Below are 20,672 nucleotides of genomic sequence, written 5' to 3'. Positions count from 1 at the left end.
TTTTCTCATTTCCATCTATGACTAAACTTGGAGTTAAATATTTTGTAAGATACTCTTTTCTTTGGTATCAAAATTGGCTGGATCCAGACTCTTGCAAATAAATATGCAGCAATCGTATGCTTTTAAAGACTTTGCCAAAGGATTTTCGTTGGTTGTCTTGCCCATTCCTCACTTCCACTCCTACTTTTCTCATTTATTCCCCGTATCTTGAATGAGATTTCTTTTTCTTAAAAGAAAAAAAAACACAAAACATAATAAAAAAGATAGGGAGAAGGAAAACAAAGCAAAAAAATTACCAGACTCCCTCCAAATGCACAAAACAGAACAAAACCCACAGAATAGCATAACTGAACAACAATATGTATTTATAAAAGAGGGTGAAAAATTGCATCCTCATACATGTATTATTGAAGATGGAATGCGATCAAATAAATCACTTTTAAAAGCAATTAAATGCTCACAAAAGAAAAGCACTCACCCTGTAAACTGAAAAAAGGCATAATGAAATGCAAACCATCTTGAAACTACCATATGGAAACTGGAACAAGACACTGAAGCTGAACAGTATAGCAGAAGGAGTGAACTAGCATACCTAGATAAGGCAGCCTATTGCTGAAGAGGGAGTAGTTAGGAAATTCAGAAGCAAGCAGGTCTGTGTATCTGTATTTAGATGAGTTAACAACCTTAAGGCAGTCACATTGCATATTATCGGGTATCTAGCAGAACTGCCCGTAATTTAGGGCCCAATCCAAACACTGCTGCAGGCAAGGTAGAGTTTTCCTGATGACTTTGGAGCAGGTTTGTAGCTGCTCTGCAAAATCCTATCCCATCAATAATAGATTATGCATATCATAGAATATATGTTACTTCCACCCTCTTTTTCCCCCCATTTATTAAATGCTGCTAAAGGAGTGAAAAAATAAAATAAATCAAGTGCTTTCATTGCATTGCTGTGTTGAAAAATAGCTCTCTGGGATTAATCCTGTTCTGACAGGGACTGAACTGGTTGATCAAAGTGGCCCTGGCTGCTCTGAGTTTCTCAGGTCTCTGGCTTCTCTGCTGCTTCCAGGCAAAGACCCGATCCTAGAGAAAGATGTATCTCATTTTTCTGTCTGGGTCATGTGAAATAATGGGCAAGGAACAGAGCCCTGCCTGTAAGAGGCAAGAAAACTGAGTTGTCTCTGGGTTAGCTTTCAAAGTGGTGCAAGCCAATTCAATATACTCAGTAAAGGTATCTCCCTCTCTCCCCACCCCCCCACGCGCCATTTCAAAGAAATGCATCTTTACCTTATTATATTATTAGAATCAATCAATATTATTAATATTACATGTGGGCAATTCTGTAAATTCTTCATAGTTCTCCTCCCTGTCTGTTAACAGCAGGTACGTTATACAGTCTCTGGTTAGATTGGTCAACTAGGCTATTGACAGTCTTAATAAGCAATATCTATATTGTGACATTTGCTCACAGAACTGAATCTCTCCTATAGGGCTGTCAGATTCCTTAAAGAAGTATTAACAAGCTCATTACTGTATTGCTACATATAATTTTAGGTGTGATTTTCACTCACCCTCAAGCATCTAGCAACCAAATACTCTTTTTTTCCCCTCCTAAAGCATTGGCCTTTTTACAATTGATCAAATAGTGAATTAGAGCATTATAGAGAGGAAACATAATCAGGGGATTTCTACAAGTACTTCTTTCTTTTGATCTTCTGATAACCTTCATCCCTCTGCATCCTAGGAAGGAAGCACTGTTTTATAGGGATATTATTAGGCTGATGCTGCTTTATACATCTACCTGCAAGAAGCTACTGAATCTGACAAAGATATTTATGTGCATTTGCAGTGAGTGATGCGTATTATGTGATGCGAATCTATCCTTAGGGACTGAAAAGGAGAGGAACTATGTGCAAATGTAAGTCTGCCCTTTCGATACGTGCGTGCATACACAGTCTCTGTGTATTATATACACAGGCATTTGAATTAGAAACAGGCCAAATATGCGGTCAGATATCATCAGACCAACTGTGTCTGCAAAGCTCCATTTTTATTCTGTTTGAAGAAGCTTTATGTCCAGAGTTATCTGCCCCAGCACATTGGGAAGTCAGCTGGGTTGCCTCTAAAAGTATTTTGGAGACTCAGACACAATGCACAAATAAAACAGAGATGGATTAATTAAGTGTGACTGTATCATTAAATTAGTATAATGAACAAACAGCTATGTATCATATTAAACTCTGCATATAATTCCAGGAACAGCCTGTTAAGTCACCTGCCACTTTCACGCAAGAGTGTGATCTCTGTACTGTCTTTTAGAAAGGAATTATTTAGAGACCTATATCAGCCTGTCTCTACTGAATGCATGTTTTCATTAATATGCACATATAATAAATGGTTGCATGTGTGTGTGATATACAAACATGGCAGGCACACTTCTATCTCTCTGCACATTTCACATAAAAGTTCATTCTTGGATGCACCTTTCATGCAAACTATGTCTTTTTATATTTTCCAGACTTATATAAGGAAATTACAGACCTCAACCAGGTAAAAGGGAAAGAATAGCCTGCATTACAAACTGTGTCTGCCCTGCACCTTGGTCTATCAAACCGTAATCAACTCTCTGGTGCCAAAATACTTTGAGAGGCCTAACAGCAAAGGCCCCTCTCACCAGCAACTATATATCCCTGGAAGCATCAACATTGCCAATAAAGCCATCTATGAAATAGTTAATGTTAAACAATGATTGTCCATGTTCAACAAAGGAGGGAGAAATAAACAGATACGGGTGAGGTAGATCAAAATCTGCATGCCTCATTGGCTGAGCTGTTGGATATTTCTAATGCACCTGAAGGGTTTGTGTCTAAGAGCCTGTTAAGTAACTTTAAACCTTTGATCTGTAGCCAGTCTTAACAAAGGTGACAATTAATTAAAGGAGAGTGCATTGCAATAAAGTTACATCCTGGTCAGTTTATATATACTGTCCAAAGCTGATTCACAGAAGTCACTGTCAATTAAAGTCTTCTTGGAGTCCAGTTCATTATCAATTTTTCCCCCTTGCCTCGATCAATATTTTTGGCTGCTTCTGCTTGACAAACTTAAGACATCTATATGTCTTGCCTTTCATTTACATGGAATAGATGGACGTATATGATTTATTTTTAGCTACTACGTATGGTAAGGCACTTCATTTGAGAGGTTTAAAGCTCTCATCCATCTTTATTTTAAGGACCGACAATAATAAGCCCTCTCTTCCATCGAGGGGATGTCAGTTGGACATAATGAATGCACATTAAAAGCTGCATTCACATGTGTGTGCATTCAGGCTGTGGCTCACAGTGACAAAAGCAAACAAATGCAATATCTGTGGTGACATTCTGACTCCAGCCCACACCAAGCACTGCAGCACAGACAAAGTGATTCAATAGATCCTGCAATCCCCAAAATGTGATGATGCATCTTCAGGAGTTACAGAGAGAGAGGCCCCTATAATATATACCCCAGCTCAGTCAGTAAAGCAACGGTGGAAGAAAAGCCATAACTTTAGCTCGCCATGGTTATTATTATTCCCTTTTTCCACTGCAGATTTTAATACATAAGGGTCAGTCCGCCATGACAAACCCCAGGAACAGTCATCTGGGCATTGGTGGAACAGTTGAGTGAATGAGAAATGTGGCAGGGGTCTGATTTTTGTCAGTTCCTCAGCTTTGTTTTAGTTTTAGTTTCACTTAAAGAAAGCAAGCTATTTAAAGGACAAGCCAGCAAGCCTAGAAGTTGGTAGCATTAGCTGCAAGTGTTGTGGTTTGCTGTGTAAATCCACAATCCATAATTTTAAAGGGAATATGAAACATCAAGTAAGTGCAAGCCCGCACCAGGATTTCCAAATGTGAACCCACTGAAGTGATGGCAAAAGTCTCACTGACTTCTGCCCAGCAAACAGGCAACAGGCCTTTGCTCCCTAAGTAAAGATGATGCTGGGATTAATGAAACACCAGCCTGTTTGTTAAGGCTGGGATTCAGCTTAGCTCACTTAACACCTCACCTGCTTAGTGCAAACTCTTATGGGGCAGAAACCAAACAGCACTTGGTGGACAGGTCATTCTGAGCTCTGCAGCATCCTGCTGTTATGGAATATTATTGTAAGGCTATAGCCAGCACCTACGTGAGTCTTTGGGCATCTGATGGTTTTTTCTCTATTTTAAATGCAGGTAAGTGTCCCAACAGCCTAGGTCATCTCCCCCACTTTTTCTCCCTTGGAATCATTAGTGCCTGTGGCATAAACCCACCTTGGTTCACACTTGCTTGATGGGAGGGACAGTAACAGCTCCTTTAGCTTCATTATGGTCTGTCAGGTCAGTGCGGCTGGTATGCATGTACACGGGGTATGCATGATAAAAAACACCCTGACATCTTGCTGAAAAATGTGTCTGCATATTGCCAGCTCTTAAGGCTAGGGTAGGCCCTCCTTGGTCATCCAGCCCCTTCTGCCCCAAGCTCTTGACCACCGTGCATAGGGAGTCCTCTGCCTGCCCTCCTTGACAGGTACAATCCACTTTTCGGTTGAGCACTTTCTACAGCCTCACTCACTCTTTACCCGAGCAAAATTTCCAGATGCTCTCTGACAACTTCTTTCAAAAGACTATTCCATCAGCTGCCTGGCTTTTATTATACTATGCAATTTGAATCCTCTGATAAAGACCTGTCTGTGTCACTGGCCACTGGCCGATGCAGGATACGGGACCAGATGAACCACGCTTTTCATCCAAGGTGACAAGGATGCTTAATTTTTCCCCCTACTTCAGTGCTGACATTCCTGATCTCTTCTGGCTGAATATAGGAAAAAATTAAAATAAAATAAAAACAAACTGTCCCCTGTTTCTATTGTTATATTTCAGAAAATAGTAAGCTCCTGATTCACCCTTTAATTAAAACCTTCTTTTGGCCAAGTAAATGCTATGAAATTTGGTTGTTGTCGCTATTTTATTTTTTTTAAGAAAAAAAGAAGTACCTTTTTTTCCTCCCCTAAAATGCCCAAGGGCACCAGTATATGTAAATATTGAGAGACAAAACCAGTCATCTATAAATGTGTAGAAAATATAAGTCTAACCTGGAGAAAGGCAAGAAAAGAAACAAAAGCTCTAGAAACACAAAGTTGAATTTCTTTCTTTTCTCCACATTATGTAACTTTAAAACAAATCCATTCTTGTAAGGATGATTAGTTGATATGGTAGTGGGGCTATCTGAAGAACAGCTTTCAGTGCAAAACTTAACAGCCAAGCGAGAGATCCCAGAAAACTGGAGTTTGCATTGGAAATGCTGACACAACTGTAACAATATCATAACTGGCTGCAGCTGCTTTTAGAAATCAGAATCCATGTCCAGATCCCTGAAAAAAGAGTTAACATATAGCCCTCTAATTTATGAAGCAATCATCTGGTCTATCTGTTTGAAATTATCAAATACACATGCATGCTCACCTGTACAGGAGATTATAACGTACAGGAGGTTGCTTTTTTTCTTCTCTCTTCCATCAAGCTATCCAATTGCATTTTGATTATTTTAAAGGGTGGTTCTTTAGATCTAAGGCATAAAGCCTCCTCTGTTTTATTCCAGTTTCTTTGTGCATTTGCCTCCCTAAAACTTGTTTGGTTTACTACCATGCTAAATGCTGTATGTGTTGCTTTCAGCCAGGCAAGCCTTATGTTTCAATTAGGGAGGAGTTTATTCGGCACCTGTATTGCATTGTGCTTCTTTTCTACTAAATTTCCATTTCCCAAAGGCTATATGCATGAATGTGTATACATCTCTTTTTTCTGTATGTATACACACACACAAATCCATACATTTATACATATATACCATCTTAACTGAATGCTCATTTTCATTGCACCTTTGAATTTCTGAGATATCCAAAACTTTCATAAACATACTTAACAAGGTTTTAGTTTTTCTATCATCTATCTTTGTAATCAAACAGAACAGAGTATAATGAATGGAAGCATTGTTTACCTACCCCCGAGGTGTCTTAAATTTCTAAATTATTTATACTTTTGAGAAGGTAAAGCAGCAAAAGAACTAAACTATTTTTTTCATACAGCATTTTTCTAGCTGCACTGAATGCTTATCAAGTGAGGTTCAGGTCAGGTAGGAACACCATCCTAACCACGGGACTGCAATGGTGGATTTCCAGGAGGTTTGGGGGATTGTGTGCTTTCCCCCCCCCCCCAAATAAGGGTTGAAAGAATGTTGTAGCTCTCAGGTCTATGGAAGACTCTTGCTTTCCCACTGCAGACTATCTTCACTCTTTAAGTGCACTCACCCACATGTGTTTCAGTAAATCTCAGTTAAGTGTGGAATGTTGATTTCTTCTGACTTCCTAAATAGAATATTATGGAGACCTGTGTGCTTTAAATTAAAACACGTTCCAGGCCATGGGTACAAGCAAGCTTCAACAGAAAAAGGCTGTTTAAACCTATGGGGACGGTCCTATATTTAGATTACATTAATTCATAAATATTATACTAAATGCCACTTAAATTGACTTTAAATGACTTCAAAGATAATGCATTATAATATGGCTGTCCTGAGAGCACTAACCTTTACGTCTCCCAGTAACTCAGCCTTTAAGTATACTCCACTGCTAGATAAGAAGGGGGGAAGTTATGAATGAATGGCTTGCTAAATTGTTCAATTGTGATTAGTTAACTCCATGCATATGTGTGTGCATATGTGTGAGCACATGGGTAGGTCAGCTCAGCCCAGGGCTGAGCTTGGGTAGTTTTCTACCCAAGGATCTCAGCATGCAGCCTCTTCCCAACCCTAGAGCAAAGTACCACAGCAGAAGCCTGTTCCTGCCCTGTGTGGAGAGAAGTGAGGATGGGGGAAATATGCAGCAGCTATGCTTGTGCCATGAAAGCTTGTTTTCTCAGGGATCTGGCAAGCCTTTCCCGCCTTCCCTCACATGCTGCTTCCCTGTACCCTTTTCTCTCTTTGCATGTCTGCAATAGAATTGTGCTCCCCTGCCTCTTCCCTGGTATCTGGCCTGGTATCGGCTGGGGCTGCTGGTGAAAGAACCTGGGACTTCGCTCTCCTTTTGCAATAGTTTTTTTGGGAGGAGGGCATAGCCATGTACTTTATCTTCAGGTTCTTAATTTTCAATTTCCTTCTGCTGTACAGGAGCACCACAGTAGGATCTCTTCATAATATTTTCAAGAATACACATCCTGTGCTCTCATTTCAATGGGTTTACACCTGAAATTACTCTGGTTGCTGTGTTTTTACTTTAAGCTAATTCCTGTCTCTTCCCTCCTCCCAACACAAACCCACCTTCTCCCCCTCCACACACAAGGTTTGCTCTCCATCCACTTAAATAAACTACAGCCCACTATTAACCCTTCAAGGGTATACCACTGCCACAGCCTCATCCCCTGGATTAGGAATGAAATCAACTGAGAGTGATGGATCAATTAATGTATAAGCATTATGCATCACTCATGGAAAGCATCTTGGGTTTCATATTGCCAATCCTATCCCTGAGAGCCAAGTTGGACTATCTTTATGCAATTCTTCACCTATGCCTGCAAAGCAAAGACAAAATAAGGAGATGTGAGTGAATACTATGCTTCACATGACTGCATTTAGAGAAGGGAAAAGAAAAATATAGATTAAAAATGAAATAAAATGAAATAAAATAATAAAAAAAAAGCCAAACACAATCCTCATCCTTCAAAGCCCCATCATCCTTTTTGACTTAATAGTAATTAATCACTACTGGCAAGAAAGTAATTTTTTTCCAGGTAGCCAGAGGCACATTTTTATCAGGATTAGCTAATAAATCAGTGGCATCGTTAGAAAGGAGTTCAAACTCTTCTCAGATGTACTAAATAAAACTGATCTCTGAAATGCTGGCAGCTCGGTGTCTATTGAAGCTTCACTCAAACCCTAGCCTGCGAAATAACAATTATCATCATCATTTTTCCTTCCAAAGTCCAAAACTTCTAGGGGGTTAAAAATGACTGTTTCTTTCAAGATGAACTCATGCAATTTGGTTTGATGAGGTGACAAGATTTCACACCTGGCTTTTTTCCTCACTTGCAGCTTTAGAACAGAAATGAAATGAAGGGAAATGAAGTTAGTATCTTGCTTAATTCAGGAATATGTGTTAAACACATCCAAGCAAGATAAATGATCCCTCTCTCTCTCCCTCCCTCCTCCCTTTCCTGAGTTTGTCTCTGTGAATACAGGCATACAGTAAAAGAAAAACTGAACTGAAAGAGGAAGAATTCACATCTATGAAATAGAAATTAAAGTTAGCTCATAGATTGATTATTTACAGGTTTAAGATAGAACATAACAAAAGAATAAAATCTCATAAACAAATCAAAATAACCTCCCTCCACCACAAAAATGCTTTATCGAGGTGTTAGATCAAAGATTTCCTCTACACTATGTCAAATGATTATCTTCAGTGCAGCTTTTATTGTTATTATTTTTATTTTACAGAAACCTTAGATAATTTTTGCAAACACATGCGTGCACACACAAGCTCAGTGCCTACTCTTACTATGCCTCATCTATTAGACAAAACCTCCCAGGACCTTTCCTTCTCTGTGCTTCTTACTATTATTTTTATTGTTATTATTAATAATTATTATAGTATGGATGTCATGTTTAAATGATGCCCATCAGACCTTGATGTGGCTTCCAGGAAACTAGTCTGAAAAGAAAGCAAGGTTCAAAAGGTCTACACTGATCATTGTAAATATGAGAAGGGTGTTTGGAGCGACTGGCAAGAAAGGAAGGAATAAATATCCTATAACTTGGACTGAATCCCCAGTCCCCGAGCCTTGAACATTTTCTCTAGCCTGTGTGAAACTGGTACTTTGCACTGTCAGGGTATATTTTCATTTGCATTTCCTGAGGGTGGAAGAAAGGAGGGGAGTGAGTGGGAAGGGGGAAGAGATGCCTGCTAAACATGCAGTTAAAGATTTACAACTCACCAAGGCATCTGAAAAGCTGGGAAGCCAGTAATGCCATTACCAGTGACTCTCCCTGCCAGGAGTCCACCAGTCTGGAGTAGACACTGCTACTGAACCTCTCCTGTAACAGATGCAACTTCCACTTCCCCCATGGCCCCCTGCAAAACCCTTTCTCCTCCTGCACTAAATTTGGAGTCACACCCCAATCAATTATGATTTCTTTTCTCTTCTTCTCTTCTCTTCTCTTCTCTTCTCTTCTCTTCTCTTCTCTTCTCTTCTCTTCTCTTCTCTTCTCTTCTCTTCTCTTCTCTTCTCTTCTCTTCTCTTCTCTTCTCTTCTCCTCTCCTCTCCTCTCCTCTTCTCCTCTCCTCTCCTCTCCTCTCCTCTCCTCTCCTCTCCTCTCCTCTCTTCTCTTCTCTTCTTTTCATAACTACATATCTAATGAAATAAACACACATGCACACACACATATATATACAGAACCTGAGTTAATAAAGTGGCTCACTTCACTCCTGGGTCTCTCCTGCTCCTAAGCAGGGCTACCATGCAAATTATCTTCAACTTCCTCCCTGCGAGTCGAGTCCTACTTTCCTACCTGAGGATCTGAGCATATCTCCCCCACTACACACACCCTCCCCCACCCCCAAAACGCAGCATCATCTAATCTGAAATGCACTTCCGGAGAGCCTAAGCTAAGCAGGGAAAGGATTGGGCAGAGCTGGAGCGAGTGAGGCATCGCATGGGGAGTATGTCTCCACTGCCTTTAAAGAAAACCTAAAAAGTTCCTGGGATGGACTTTGGGCACATTAAAGTAGTGCTTGGAATGTGCCTGCTTGGAAACTTCTCCCCTCTGGAATTAAACTGCAACCCATCCCTTCTAGTTCACTCTCTCCAACACACACACACATATGTTGTGATTTTTCATACACCACCAACCACCACCACCCCTCCGCTTGAGATAGATAGGCTTTTTTATTGTTGTTTATATCCCTGTTCCCACGCTGAACAAAACCAAAATGAAATACTCCACCCACAGCAACTCACTCTCCTCTGCCTCTGGCTTTGGAGTGGACTGCAAATAATAATTGTAACAACAGTAAAAATAAAAATAAAAATAAAAAAAAAAGGAAAAAAAAGAAAGAAAAAGAAAAGGCGCCGGTGCCAGATACACAACAATTGTAAAATAGGGTCTTCCCAGCTCCGCGCAAACATACGGACAGACGCACGGACACACACACATACACCCCCGGGTGGAAAATGTGCGGCTCCCAAAGATTCATAAAGAAATCCTCTTCCTCTTTTCAGCACCACAGGCGTGCGGACAGCTCCTGCCCGCCCCACCGCCCGCTCGTCCACTCGCCTGGACGCCCCGGCTTCCGCAAGTGGAAGCATCTCACCCCCCAAAAAAGGGGGGAAAGAAATAAAAATACTAATAAATAAACCAAACGGAGATGACTCCCTTCCTTGCCTCTCTCTTCTTTTTCCAGGAGGGTCTATTATTTCTTTCCCTGCCCCCCCAGCCTGCCACCTCTGCCCCCGGACCAACCAAAAATGAAATAAAATTAAATTAAATCAAAAGGAAAGAGAGAAAGAGAGACCCAGAGAGGGAGAGGGAGCCTGCCTTCCTCTCCCGATCTCTCCCAGGAAAGTTCAGGAGGTAACTCACCTTTGTGCATGCCAGTGAACCTGTCCTTCAGCACCGTCAGTTCATAGATCTTCCCGAACTCCTCAAAGAGCGGTTTGAGGTCTTTCTCGTCCAGGTTACGGGGGATCTGCCCAATAAAGAGCTTAATGGCATCGTGGTCCTTCATTGGGATGGTGGATGGGTTTCCGGGACTATGATTTAATCCATTCATATGCCCGTTGGTGCTGGGGTTGCTGTGATTGCTACTCAGGCTGGTATTGTCTGGTTGTCCGTTTGCTAACGTGGCCATCTTTATATACATAAAGAAAATATTCTTTCCTTTTTCCCCCTCTTCTTTTTCCCTCTCTCCCTCTCTCTCTCCCCCTCTCTCTCGCTCTCTCACTCCCTCTCTTTCACACACACTCTCTCACACACACACACTTTCCTCCCTCTCCATCTCTCTTTCTGTGTCTGATCTGATTTTTTTTTTATTTTTTTTTAACATTGAAGATCTGTCCTTTCTGTTTAAACAGGCTGGATCAGTTCAAATTCCCAGCCAGACTAGGGGGTGGGGTGTGAGTGTGTGGATGTGTGTGTGTGCTGGGGAAGCTGGAGGTGGGGGACTGCTTTTGCCTCTATTCTGGCTAAACCCCCTCCTCCCATCCAACCCACACCCCTGTCTGTCTGCCCAGGAGAAGCTTAATGGTATCTTCCAATACAGCCCCTGGCTATAAATAGCACTAGGTGCATGGCTCTTTGAGAGACAGTCAATTTCTATTGTGCCAAGTGAGCAAAGGGGACCAATGATGATCTTTTTTTCCTTTTCCTTTGCAAGCCCTCCAATCAATCACTGTCATTATAATTTCAGTGATCATCGGGAAAACTGCCTTTTTATTTGAGAGGGGAAACAAACCCAAGGTGTTTTGACTTCTTCTGATTATGATCATGTCTCTTATTATGATTTTGCAATTGATAGTAAAAGCAGTTCAGATACGGACAAATCCTCGGGCTCAGAGGTTGCTTCTGCTGTTGTTGTTGTGGTTGTGATGTTACAAGCTCTCTTTACTATATCTGTTCTTGTTGCATCTAAAAAAAATGCATGCTCTTTAAGCTCTTTTTTTAAAAAATTATGATGATAATGATGACATCAAGCTAGGAAAGGTGCAAACTGTGTTACTGTAGTTCTTTGGAGAGAGATGAAAAATATCAAGATGACTATTGTTAATTTTCATGCTGATGATATTTATTTTACATACAATCGGTGCGGGCGTTATCTCCTATACTAGCTGCGTGTATGTGTGGGGGTGTGTGTGTATTGAAAAGGGATTGATTATATAAGATTTTCTTGCCCGACTTTCAAGCCATCAGAATATTCTGTCTCTCTCTGATGGAAACATAAATCGTATTTTGTAGTCATCAGGGATCAGGAATTGCTTGTCCGAACAATGCTCTCTAGACAAAGTGTACTGTATGGTGGAAATGAAATCAGCTCTCCTTTCACAGCATCTAGGGGTAGGGAGGGCAGGGAGGCTCAGATTAAGGACACAACTCCCCCTTGTCCCCCAAATAATAATAACAGTAACAAAACAAGGCTTTGCGTGTGCTCAGAGCAGAGCAATTTTTCTTTTTTTTTTTTTTTTTTTTTTCTCTTCCCCTTTCCCGTGCAAACTGTGTGGGGATGAAGCTCAGAGAAACACCAGCAGGCGGGCTCGGAGCAGCCTGCGAGTTACCTGAACCCCACCACCCCGTGGTCAGGCTGAGCCACAAGTCTCACGGCTATCTCCTCTACCCTGGGGATGCCCGCAGCCCCCCTCCGCCCGGCCCGGGCCGCCCCCCGGCACCGCGGGGGCTCCCAGCTATTGTTCCCGGCGTCGCTGGCTGTCCCCGGCTGCCCGTCCCCCGGGAGTGCCGGTAACACGTGTGACTGTAAACGGAAGGGACAGCCGTGAAGGAGGGAGGCTATTAGTTTAAATTTGCAACGTTCCTGCGTGTTTTATTGACCGGAAATTATTTTTATTTCTGTTTTAAAAACAAACAAACAAAAAAGGAACAAAACTACAGCACCTTTGTAGGAGTTTTCACTTTATTTAGCTTTTGGTTTAATAACAGAGCAGCAAGGCAGTGTCCTGCCCTCCCTCCCTCTTAAAAAATAAAAATAATTTTAAAAACATCAAAAAACAACCCAATGCAGATAGCTCAGCTATTACAACTACTCCTTTGAGTGGGAGTCCTCCCGTGCCTTAAACGAGCGCCCCTGCCAGGAGACAAGCGCGAGCGCGAAGGGGGCCTGATCCGGGGGGGGGGGGGGGGTCCGGGGTGTGTGTGGGGGTACAGCAGGGCTGCGTCCCTCCCCTGGGCGACCGACGGTCCCCGCGGGGGGGGGCAGCGGCGGGGTGGGGACCGAGCCTGGGCACGGGCCCTCCGGATCCCCACCCCCTTCCCCCGGTGCCCGCACCTGGGGGCGACACCCGAGCGCGGCCCCCAGCAGCCTTCCCTGCCTTTTACAGCTCTTTAAATATCTTTCGCCACTAATGGGGAGGCAGCTGCTGTCAGACGCCTAATGCCGGGCTGGTGGCAGGCACCTCGCATTGTCTGCTGTCTGACCAGGCATGCTATTTATTGGGGTCTAAGGAGGGGATGTGTCTGTCTTCCCTTCCCGGGCACACACTGTAAGAAAGGCAGGTATTGCTTTTGCAGAGGAGAAAAGCCGTTTCCATCAGAGGTGACATGATAAGGGAATGACTAAGACAAAGAGGCTCCAGCAAAGGCTTGTAGAACATCTCTTATCACACAGACAAAAGGACAAACTGATTCCTACTGGATTAGTGACTAGGAGGGTAGTCAAACATTTAACCAGGGCTAATGACATTGAGCAATTTTTTTGTTACCAAAAAGGAAGGAAATAAACTAGTCGGATAATCCCTTTAGGTGTAGCATAAAGAGAAGTAAACAGAGGCAGGACATGCGGGAAGAATTTTAGGCACCTCGGACAGACTGTGAACCCTGGAGTACCTAACCAATGGGAAACAGGGGAGGGAAAAATTTGGCCGGGATTAGGGAATAAAAAGGTGTGTTTCAAGAACTGGAAGTGTGCCTACTTGCTAGGTCACCCGCTCTTGCAAGAACATGAATAAAAATGTGCTTCACAGAGGATTCTGCCTGAGCCTATTTCATTTGGACCGGAACTTATTTCTCACAATTTGGGGGCTCGTCCGGGAGCAGAAGTCATCTTCTTGGGAGTCCCTGTCACCAAAGGACGGGAAGACGCGTCCCGTTGATTTCAACGGTCTTGTGGATCGTCGGCAGGGATTCCGGGAAGAATCGACTAAGATCTCGAGACCCAGTTGGACAGCAGACTCTGTGAACCACAGGGGGAAAAGGGATAGGTGCAGTAGGCGCAGAGAGTATGACCAGGCAACTCCGTGCATGGACCAAGGTAAGAAAAATTGGACTGTTAAAGTATTGCCTTGGTGGTTGGGACATTCTAACAGACTTGTGTGTGAGTGACTGAGACATACTGCGGTACGAAGCGAGTGTGGAGTCCGTATCTGCGGTTCTGTAGTCCCGCGAGGGGCGCAGCCGGAGAAGGACGAAGCGAAAGGAAGGGGTGTAAGAAAAGACTCTGTTCAGAATGGGAAATAAGGATTCTAGGCCTAGGGATGGAAAAGGGAATAATAAGAAAGACCCCGGGAATATTCCCCCAGACAGTCCTTTAGGGGAGAATGTTGAGGGTTTGGAATGATTCTTCTTGTACAAGGGATAAAGATAAAAAGAAAATGATTTGTTTTGTTCGGATCACATCCCGGAGGGGCCAGGGGCGGACGGGGGGCCGTGGACACCCTGGGAAGGGTCCCAGGGGTGTCCTAGGGATCCTGTGTCCATCTTAGAGGATCCCAGAGGTGTCCCAGGGGGGATATGCTTGCATTTGCATTTGAATTTGTTTGGACCAAAGAACCCATAAGACCTCCTAGTGTATTTTGGCCCAAATTTGGATCTGATGAAGATTAGGTCTGTCAGACTTTAAACATGTATGTGAATAATAAGGAATAATAAGGAAGTAGAAGAAGGTGAATATGCTTTTTGCTGGGTCAAGATGAATAGATTCAGGATTCAGAGATGCCCAAATCCATTTTATATGTTCCCAGCCCAGACTGTCGGTGATGTTTCAATCGACAAAGAAATTGAATCCCCAAAGTGGGACCCCTTAGACTGTTACTTGGGGGCGAGGAAGAGGGGTGAATAACAGGGGACGAGAACTGCCCCGACCACTCCTACCAGCAGCTCGAGGTTCACCAGTAGGGTGTTATCATTGTGGGATTTACAGAATCCCCTAATTTGTTTGGGCAAGTGTTAGAACAAGTGCTTGAACAATTCAGCCCTCCATTGGGAGTAGCCCTGCTTCAGTGTGTGGATGACTTATTGGTATCTAGGGAGGAAGAAGGCAGGGTAAAAGAAGCCACGAATGAGTTATTGAACTTTTTGGGACAGCAAGGTTTGAGGGTCTCAAAAAAAAAAATAAAAATATTGCAATATGTGGAAACAGAAGTGAAGTACTTGGGACATCTAGTCAGTGAAGGGAGTTGAAAAAAATAAATCCTATAAATCCTGAGAGGGTCAAAGGAATAGTAGACTTACCTCTGCCAAAGACCAAGAAGGAACTAAGAAAATTTTTGAGGATGACTGGGTACTGTAGACTGTGGATAGAGGGGTATGCTCAAAAGACTAAAGGACTATATTCCAAACTGTTAGCTGAAGAACCAAATGTATTGGTTTGGACAGAAGAAGAGAAGGATTTAGTGGAAGATTTAAAACAGAGCCTAATCAGAGCTCCAGTTTTAGCCTTATCTTCTTTGGAGAAATCTTTTCAACTATTTGTAACTGTAGACAAAGGGGCTGCGTTAGGAACTCAAGAGTGGGGGAGATAAGCGGCAGCCAGTGGCCTATTTATCTAAACTCTTAGATCTGGTCTCCCGAGGGTGGCCAGGGGATGAATGATAGAAGTTAGCACCCCTCACCAAGTAAAAACCATTTTAGCCCAAACCACGGGAAAACGGCTAACCAATTCAAGAATACTGAAGTATAAGTATGAAGGAATTTTAATTGAAAAGGATGATTTGATTTTAACTGCCAGCCCTTGCCTTAACCTAGTGAGCTTTTTGTGGAAAAAAAATAGAGGCAAAGGATGAAGAACTTACACACGAATGCATAGATGTAATTGAGTACCAGACTAAGATACGACCTGACTTAAGGGAAGAACCCCTATCTGGGGGTCTTCATTTGTTCGTAGAGGGTTCTTCAAGAGTGATAGAAGGAAAGAGGTGTAATGGATATGCGGTGGTGCATGGAGTGAGTCAGCTGTGGAATTTGGATAATGAGGTGAAGTCTCTGTGCTCAAAGAGCAATTAAGACTGGCTTTGCTATCTCTTGTGCAACCCAGGGAGGGTGAAGGCTTGTCTGGCTATCACAGGATACATAAATGACAGGGTACTCTTGGGGAGCCAGGACAGCCCTGCTTTTTGTCAGCATAGACAGTAAAATCAAGATAACAGAGACTTTGTGTAGCTCTCTGTTTCCCTGAGAGGCTACCATGCCCGGTAATTGACCTTTGCCTCATTACCTGTGAAATGCATATTAAAGTTGACACCCCTGTATATGCTAATGAAGATTTTAGAGATCATGCTAAACATATATGACCATAGCACTCGTCTCTCCACCCAAATCATACTGCACGTCACCTAGGGGAGGGAAACCTCGTCATTTTGGGGATAAAAGGATGGAGAAAATGACTGTTAAATTGGGAGAGAAGAAACTTGATACCTGACGGACCAGTCGACGGGCTGTGTTCTCTTCCTCCACCGCAGGCAGGGACACCTTTCTGGGTAAGCGCTGCACCTTTCACCCTCTGGTGAATGTTACCCCGGGTTGTTGTACTATCATTATTTTTGCTAGCAATGTTAACCTTAAGTAATTAGCGCTATTGTAGTTAGTGAATTTATCAATGGCAATCTCGAATCTGCAACTGTCGCTCTCAATAAAATAACTAATTTTGATTATTTGTGAATCTGATTCAGTGAAAGTCCTTTGGTGGGACTCTGATAGTAAATCAGTGAAAGTCCTGGGACTCTGACAGACAAATATTGAAACTACAGTCCTTTTAACACGACACCAACAAGTAAAAGCATCTGAAAAATTACCTAGTGCATGGTCTGCTCAAATATGTGAGATGTATACCTTAAACCAGGCACTTAAATTAACTGGAAAAAGGGGAAGGAACAATATATGCAGACTCTCATTATGCCTTTGGGGTAGTGAATACCTTTGGTAAAATTTGGGAAGAACGAGGACTAGTAAATAGCAAAGGGAAAGAACTTTTACACTAAGAACTCACAAAGCAGGTGTTAGCTAATATATTAATACCAACTGAAATAGCAGCTTTACATGTTAAAGGTCACCAGAGAGGCAATTCAATTACCGCAAGGGGAAACAGATTAGGGGACAAGGTGGCAAAAGAGGCAGCCTTGGGGCAGGAGAAGCAATGACAGAAGCAGGGGCAGTGGAGAAATGTGGTAAATGGATTCTGCCTGATGGAAGGGAAATGGTCAACAAACAATGTGAGAAATAGTGACAGTGTTACATCAGGGAAGCCATTGGGGAACGCACGCAATGTGCGAATAGTTTTGTGGAAGTACAGATGCTTTGGCATATACACAATAGCCAAACAAATTTGTGAGGGATGTATTATTTGTAAGAAAGTAAACAAGAAAGCCTTGAGAAAGCAACCTTCAGGAGGAAGAGAGCCCGGCTTGAGACCATTCCAAAGTATACAGGTAGACTTCACTGAACTACCACCAACAGGCAGGCTAAAAGATCTTTTAGTCCTAGTGGACCGTCTTACTGGGTGGGTGGAAGCCTACCCCTTGGTGTCAGCTACTGCAGCAGGGGCAATTAAGATAATACTAGAACAAATTATTCCCAGATACGGGTTAGTGGAGAATATAAACTCAGATCAGGGCAGTCATTTTACTTCTAAAATCCTTCAAGGAATTGTGGAAAGTTTAGGGATAGTGTGGGAATTTCATATCCCCTAGCATCCCCCATCATCAGGAAAAGTTGAGGATGAACCAGACCATTAAGAGACAATTCATTAAGAGACAATTGTTGAAACTGATTTTAGAAACCAAATTACCATGGACTAAATGTTTACCAATAGCACTGTTGAGGATCCAGACTTCTCCTAGAAAAGATACAGGTCTCTCGCCCTATGAGATGCTTTTTGGACTACCTTATATGGGTAACAGAGAAGACTTGCCCACTTTTGAAACTAAAGATATGTTTCTTAAGAACTGTATACTGGGGTTGTCGTCTTCTTTCTCTCTCCTCAGAAATAAAGGATTTCTTGCCCAAACTCCACCATTGGAATTTGTCGTCCATCCGTATAAACCAGGGGACTGGGTACTAGTCAAATCCTGGATGGAGAGTAAGCTACAACCGGAGTGGGAAGGACCATTCCAAGTCCTCTTCACTACTGAAACCGCAGTAAGGACAGCAGAAAAAGGATGGACTCACTACACTCAGCAAAAAGGACCAGTTGAACCCCCGCCAACAGATCTGGTAGAACGGTGGACTGTACATTCTACTGACAGCCCGCTGCAAGTAACCCTAAAGAGACAATAAGACGTGGGTTGGGGCGGGATGATCCAGTTGGGAGACATAAATCTGTGTATGCCATGAATTTTAAGAAGCATCTTGCGATGATACTGGTCATAGGGGCGGTGTTGAGCTTCTGTCTGGAAGAGATCCAAGGGGAAGATTTAGAATAGACATACTGGAAAATAGCAGTTAAGCAGAAGGGACAACTATGACTACTAAAACTCCCAGTAATACAACAGTGGGAACCACCGAATGATCCGGCTTTGGTAACGGTTACTGAGATTAAAGATCTTAGACAAACATTTGAGATTGAAACAGGGCATGGTGAGACAAATGCTTGGGTAGAATGGGTAAAATATACTGTTAGTAGTTTGAACCAAAGCAATTGCTATGCTTGTGCCTCAGGAAGGCCCACAGCACAGATCGTCCCTTTTCCCTTAGGGTGGACAAAAGATTCCGTAGGCATGTGGTGTATGATAGCATTATACCAAGAAAAGACCACCTGGGGAAATGAGACTTGTCATTCACTTTCCTTACTGTTTCCTGCCTTGGAATCTAGAGATGTTAAAGTGCCACCAGCATTTTCCACAGCAATTGGTAACCATCCAGTCTGCCTCTCACGGCAGGGTGTGAATGCTACCAAACCTGTGGGGGAATTTACCCTGTGCACTGAAACTCTGAATGGGACCAAGGATGTGAAAGGAAACTACTCAGCGATACGAGGGCCTCGGGCAGATCTCTGGTGGTATTGTGGAGGGAAGACCTTGCGATCTGTGTTGCCGGCTAACTGGAAAGGTACATGTGGAATGATACAATTGGCAATACCATTCACCCTAGCATTTGACAAAGGAACAGGATCCCTGAGCTCAGGCAATAGAGTAAAAAGAAGTGTGGGTGTATCCTTTGATGAACGGATATATATAGATCCCATTGGAGTCCCAGATGAACACAAAGCAAGGAATCAGATAGGAGCAGGATTCGAATCTGTCTTTTTCTGGTGGGCAACTATAAACAAAAATGTAGATTGGATAAATTATATTTACTATAACCAACAGAGGTTTATTAATTATACCAGGGATGCATTGAAAGGAATAGCTGAACAATTGGATGCAACCAGCCGAATGGCATGGGAAAATAGGATCGCCCTGGACATGATCTTAGCAGAGAAGGGAGGTGTGTGTGTAATGTTAGGGAATCGGTGCTGTACCTTCATCCCCAACAACACAGCTCCAGATGATACTATAACTAAAGCCCTTCAAGGGCTCACCACTCTAGCTGATGAGTTAGCTGAGAGCTCTGGAATAGACACCTCACTGACAAGTTGGCTAGAATGCTGGTTTGGGAAATGGAAAGGTATGGTGATATCAATATTGACTTCTCTTATAATGGTAGCGGGAATGTTAGTGGCTGCAGGATGCTGTATCATTCCCTGTGTGCGAGGATTAGTTCAACGATTAATTGAAACTGCCCTAATGAAACGAATGGAAGTAGACCCTCCCCCATACCCTGGGAAAATGCTTCATCTAGAAGAAAATAAAAACTGTAGAGAAGAATAATGTTACCATCATGCTGTCGGCTCTAGAGGCCTCATATGGAACCATGCCCTAGAAATGCAAAAGACAATAAGATTATGAAAAAGGAAAGGGGGAAGTTGTAAGAAAGGCAGGTATTGCTTTTGCAGAGGAGAAAAGCCGTTTCCATCAGAGGTGACATGATAAGGGAATGACTAAGACAAAGAGGCTCCAGCAAAGGCTTGTAGAACATCTCTTATCACACAGACAAAAGGACAAACTGATTCCTACTGGATTAGTGACTAGGAGGGTAGTCAAACATTTAACCAGGGCTAATGACATTGAGCAATTTTTTTGTTACCAAAAAGGAAGGAAATAAACTAGTCGGATAATCCCTTTAGGTGTAGCATAAAGAGAAGTAAACAGAGGCAGGACATGCGGGAAGGATTTTAGGCACCTCGGACAGACTGTGAACCCTGGAGTACCTAACCAATGGGAAACAGGGGAGGGAAAAATTTGGCCGGGATTAGGGAATAAAAAGGTGTGTTTCAAGAACTGGAAGTGTGCCTACTTGCTAGGTCACCCGCTCTTGCAAGAACATGAATAAAAATGTGCTTCACAGAGGATTCTGCCTGAGCCTATTTCATTTGGACCGGAACTTGTTTCTCACAGTTTGAACTGTGTCAAATGAGATGCTTTGTAAAGCTCTCCTGTCCCCATGCTTTACAGCATGATACTAAGAGCTGACAGGAGGTGAAGCTCTTTCTCAAGTCTTTTTGCTATATCAGGGAAAATCTGCCCCAAAGTGTCCAATTAAAAGCCTTGGGAAAGTGGCAGTTCTCACACACTCACTAGAGATGCAGATTTCCAAAACCAGATTCCCCAGTGACTCGGCTCTCACCGGGT

At 42.8% G+C, this 20,672-nt stretch overlaps 1 protein-coding gene across 22 annotated transcripts in view; it reads right to left on the bottom strand.

The window, feature by feature from the left end:
- Positions 1–11,287, bottom strand: part of LOC141735446 (CUGBP Elav-like family member 4) — a 788,748-nt gene extending 777,461 nt beyond the window's left edge. For all 22 annotated transcript variants that reach the window (XR_012584735.1, XR_012584727.1, XR_012584729.1 and 19 more), the window contains exon 1: positions 10,648–11,287. Coding sequence is in view for 13 of the 22 variants with exons in the window: in XM_074568250.1 (XP_074424351.1) it covers positions 10,648–10,927 (280 nt within the window). In the remaining 9 variants the exon portion in view is untranslated. The remainder of the gene's footprint in view (positions 1–10,647) is intronic.
- Between the last annotated feature and the right edge of the window lie 9,385 nt (positions 11,288–20,672).

Source organism: Larus michahellis, chromosome W, assembly GCF_964199755.1.
Source record: "Larus michahellis chromosome W, bLarMic1.1, whole genome shotgun sequence".
NCBI lineage: Eukaryota > Metazoa > Chordata > Aves > Charadriiformes > Laridae > Larus > Larus michahellis.
The sequence above is the reverse complement of the archived record's forward strand: the minus strand, read 5'-3'. Positions and strand labels throughout refer to the sequence as shown.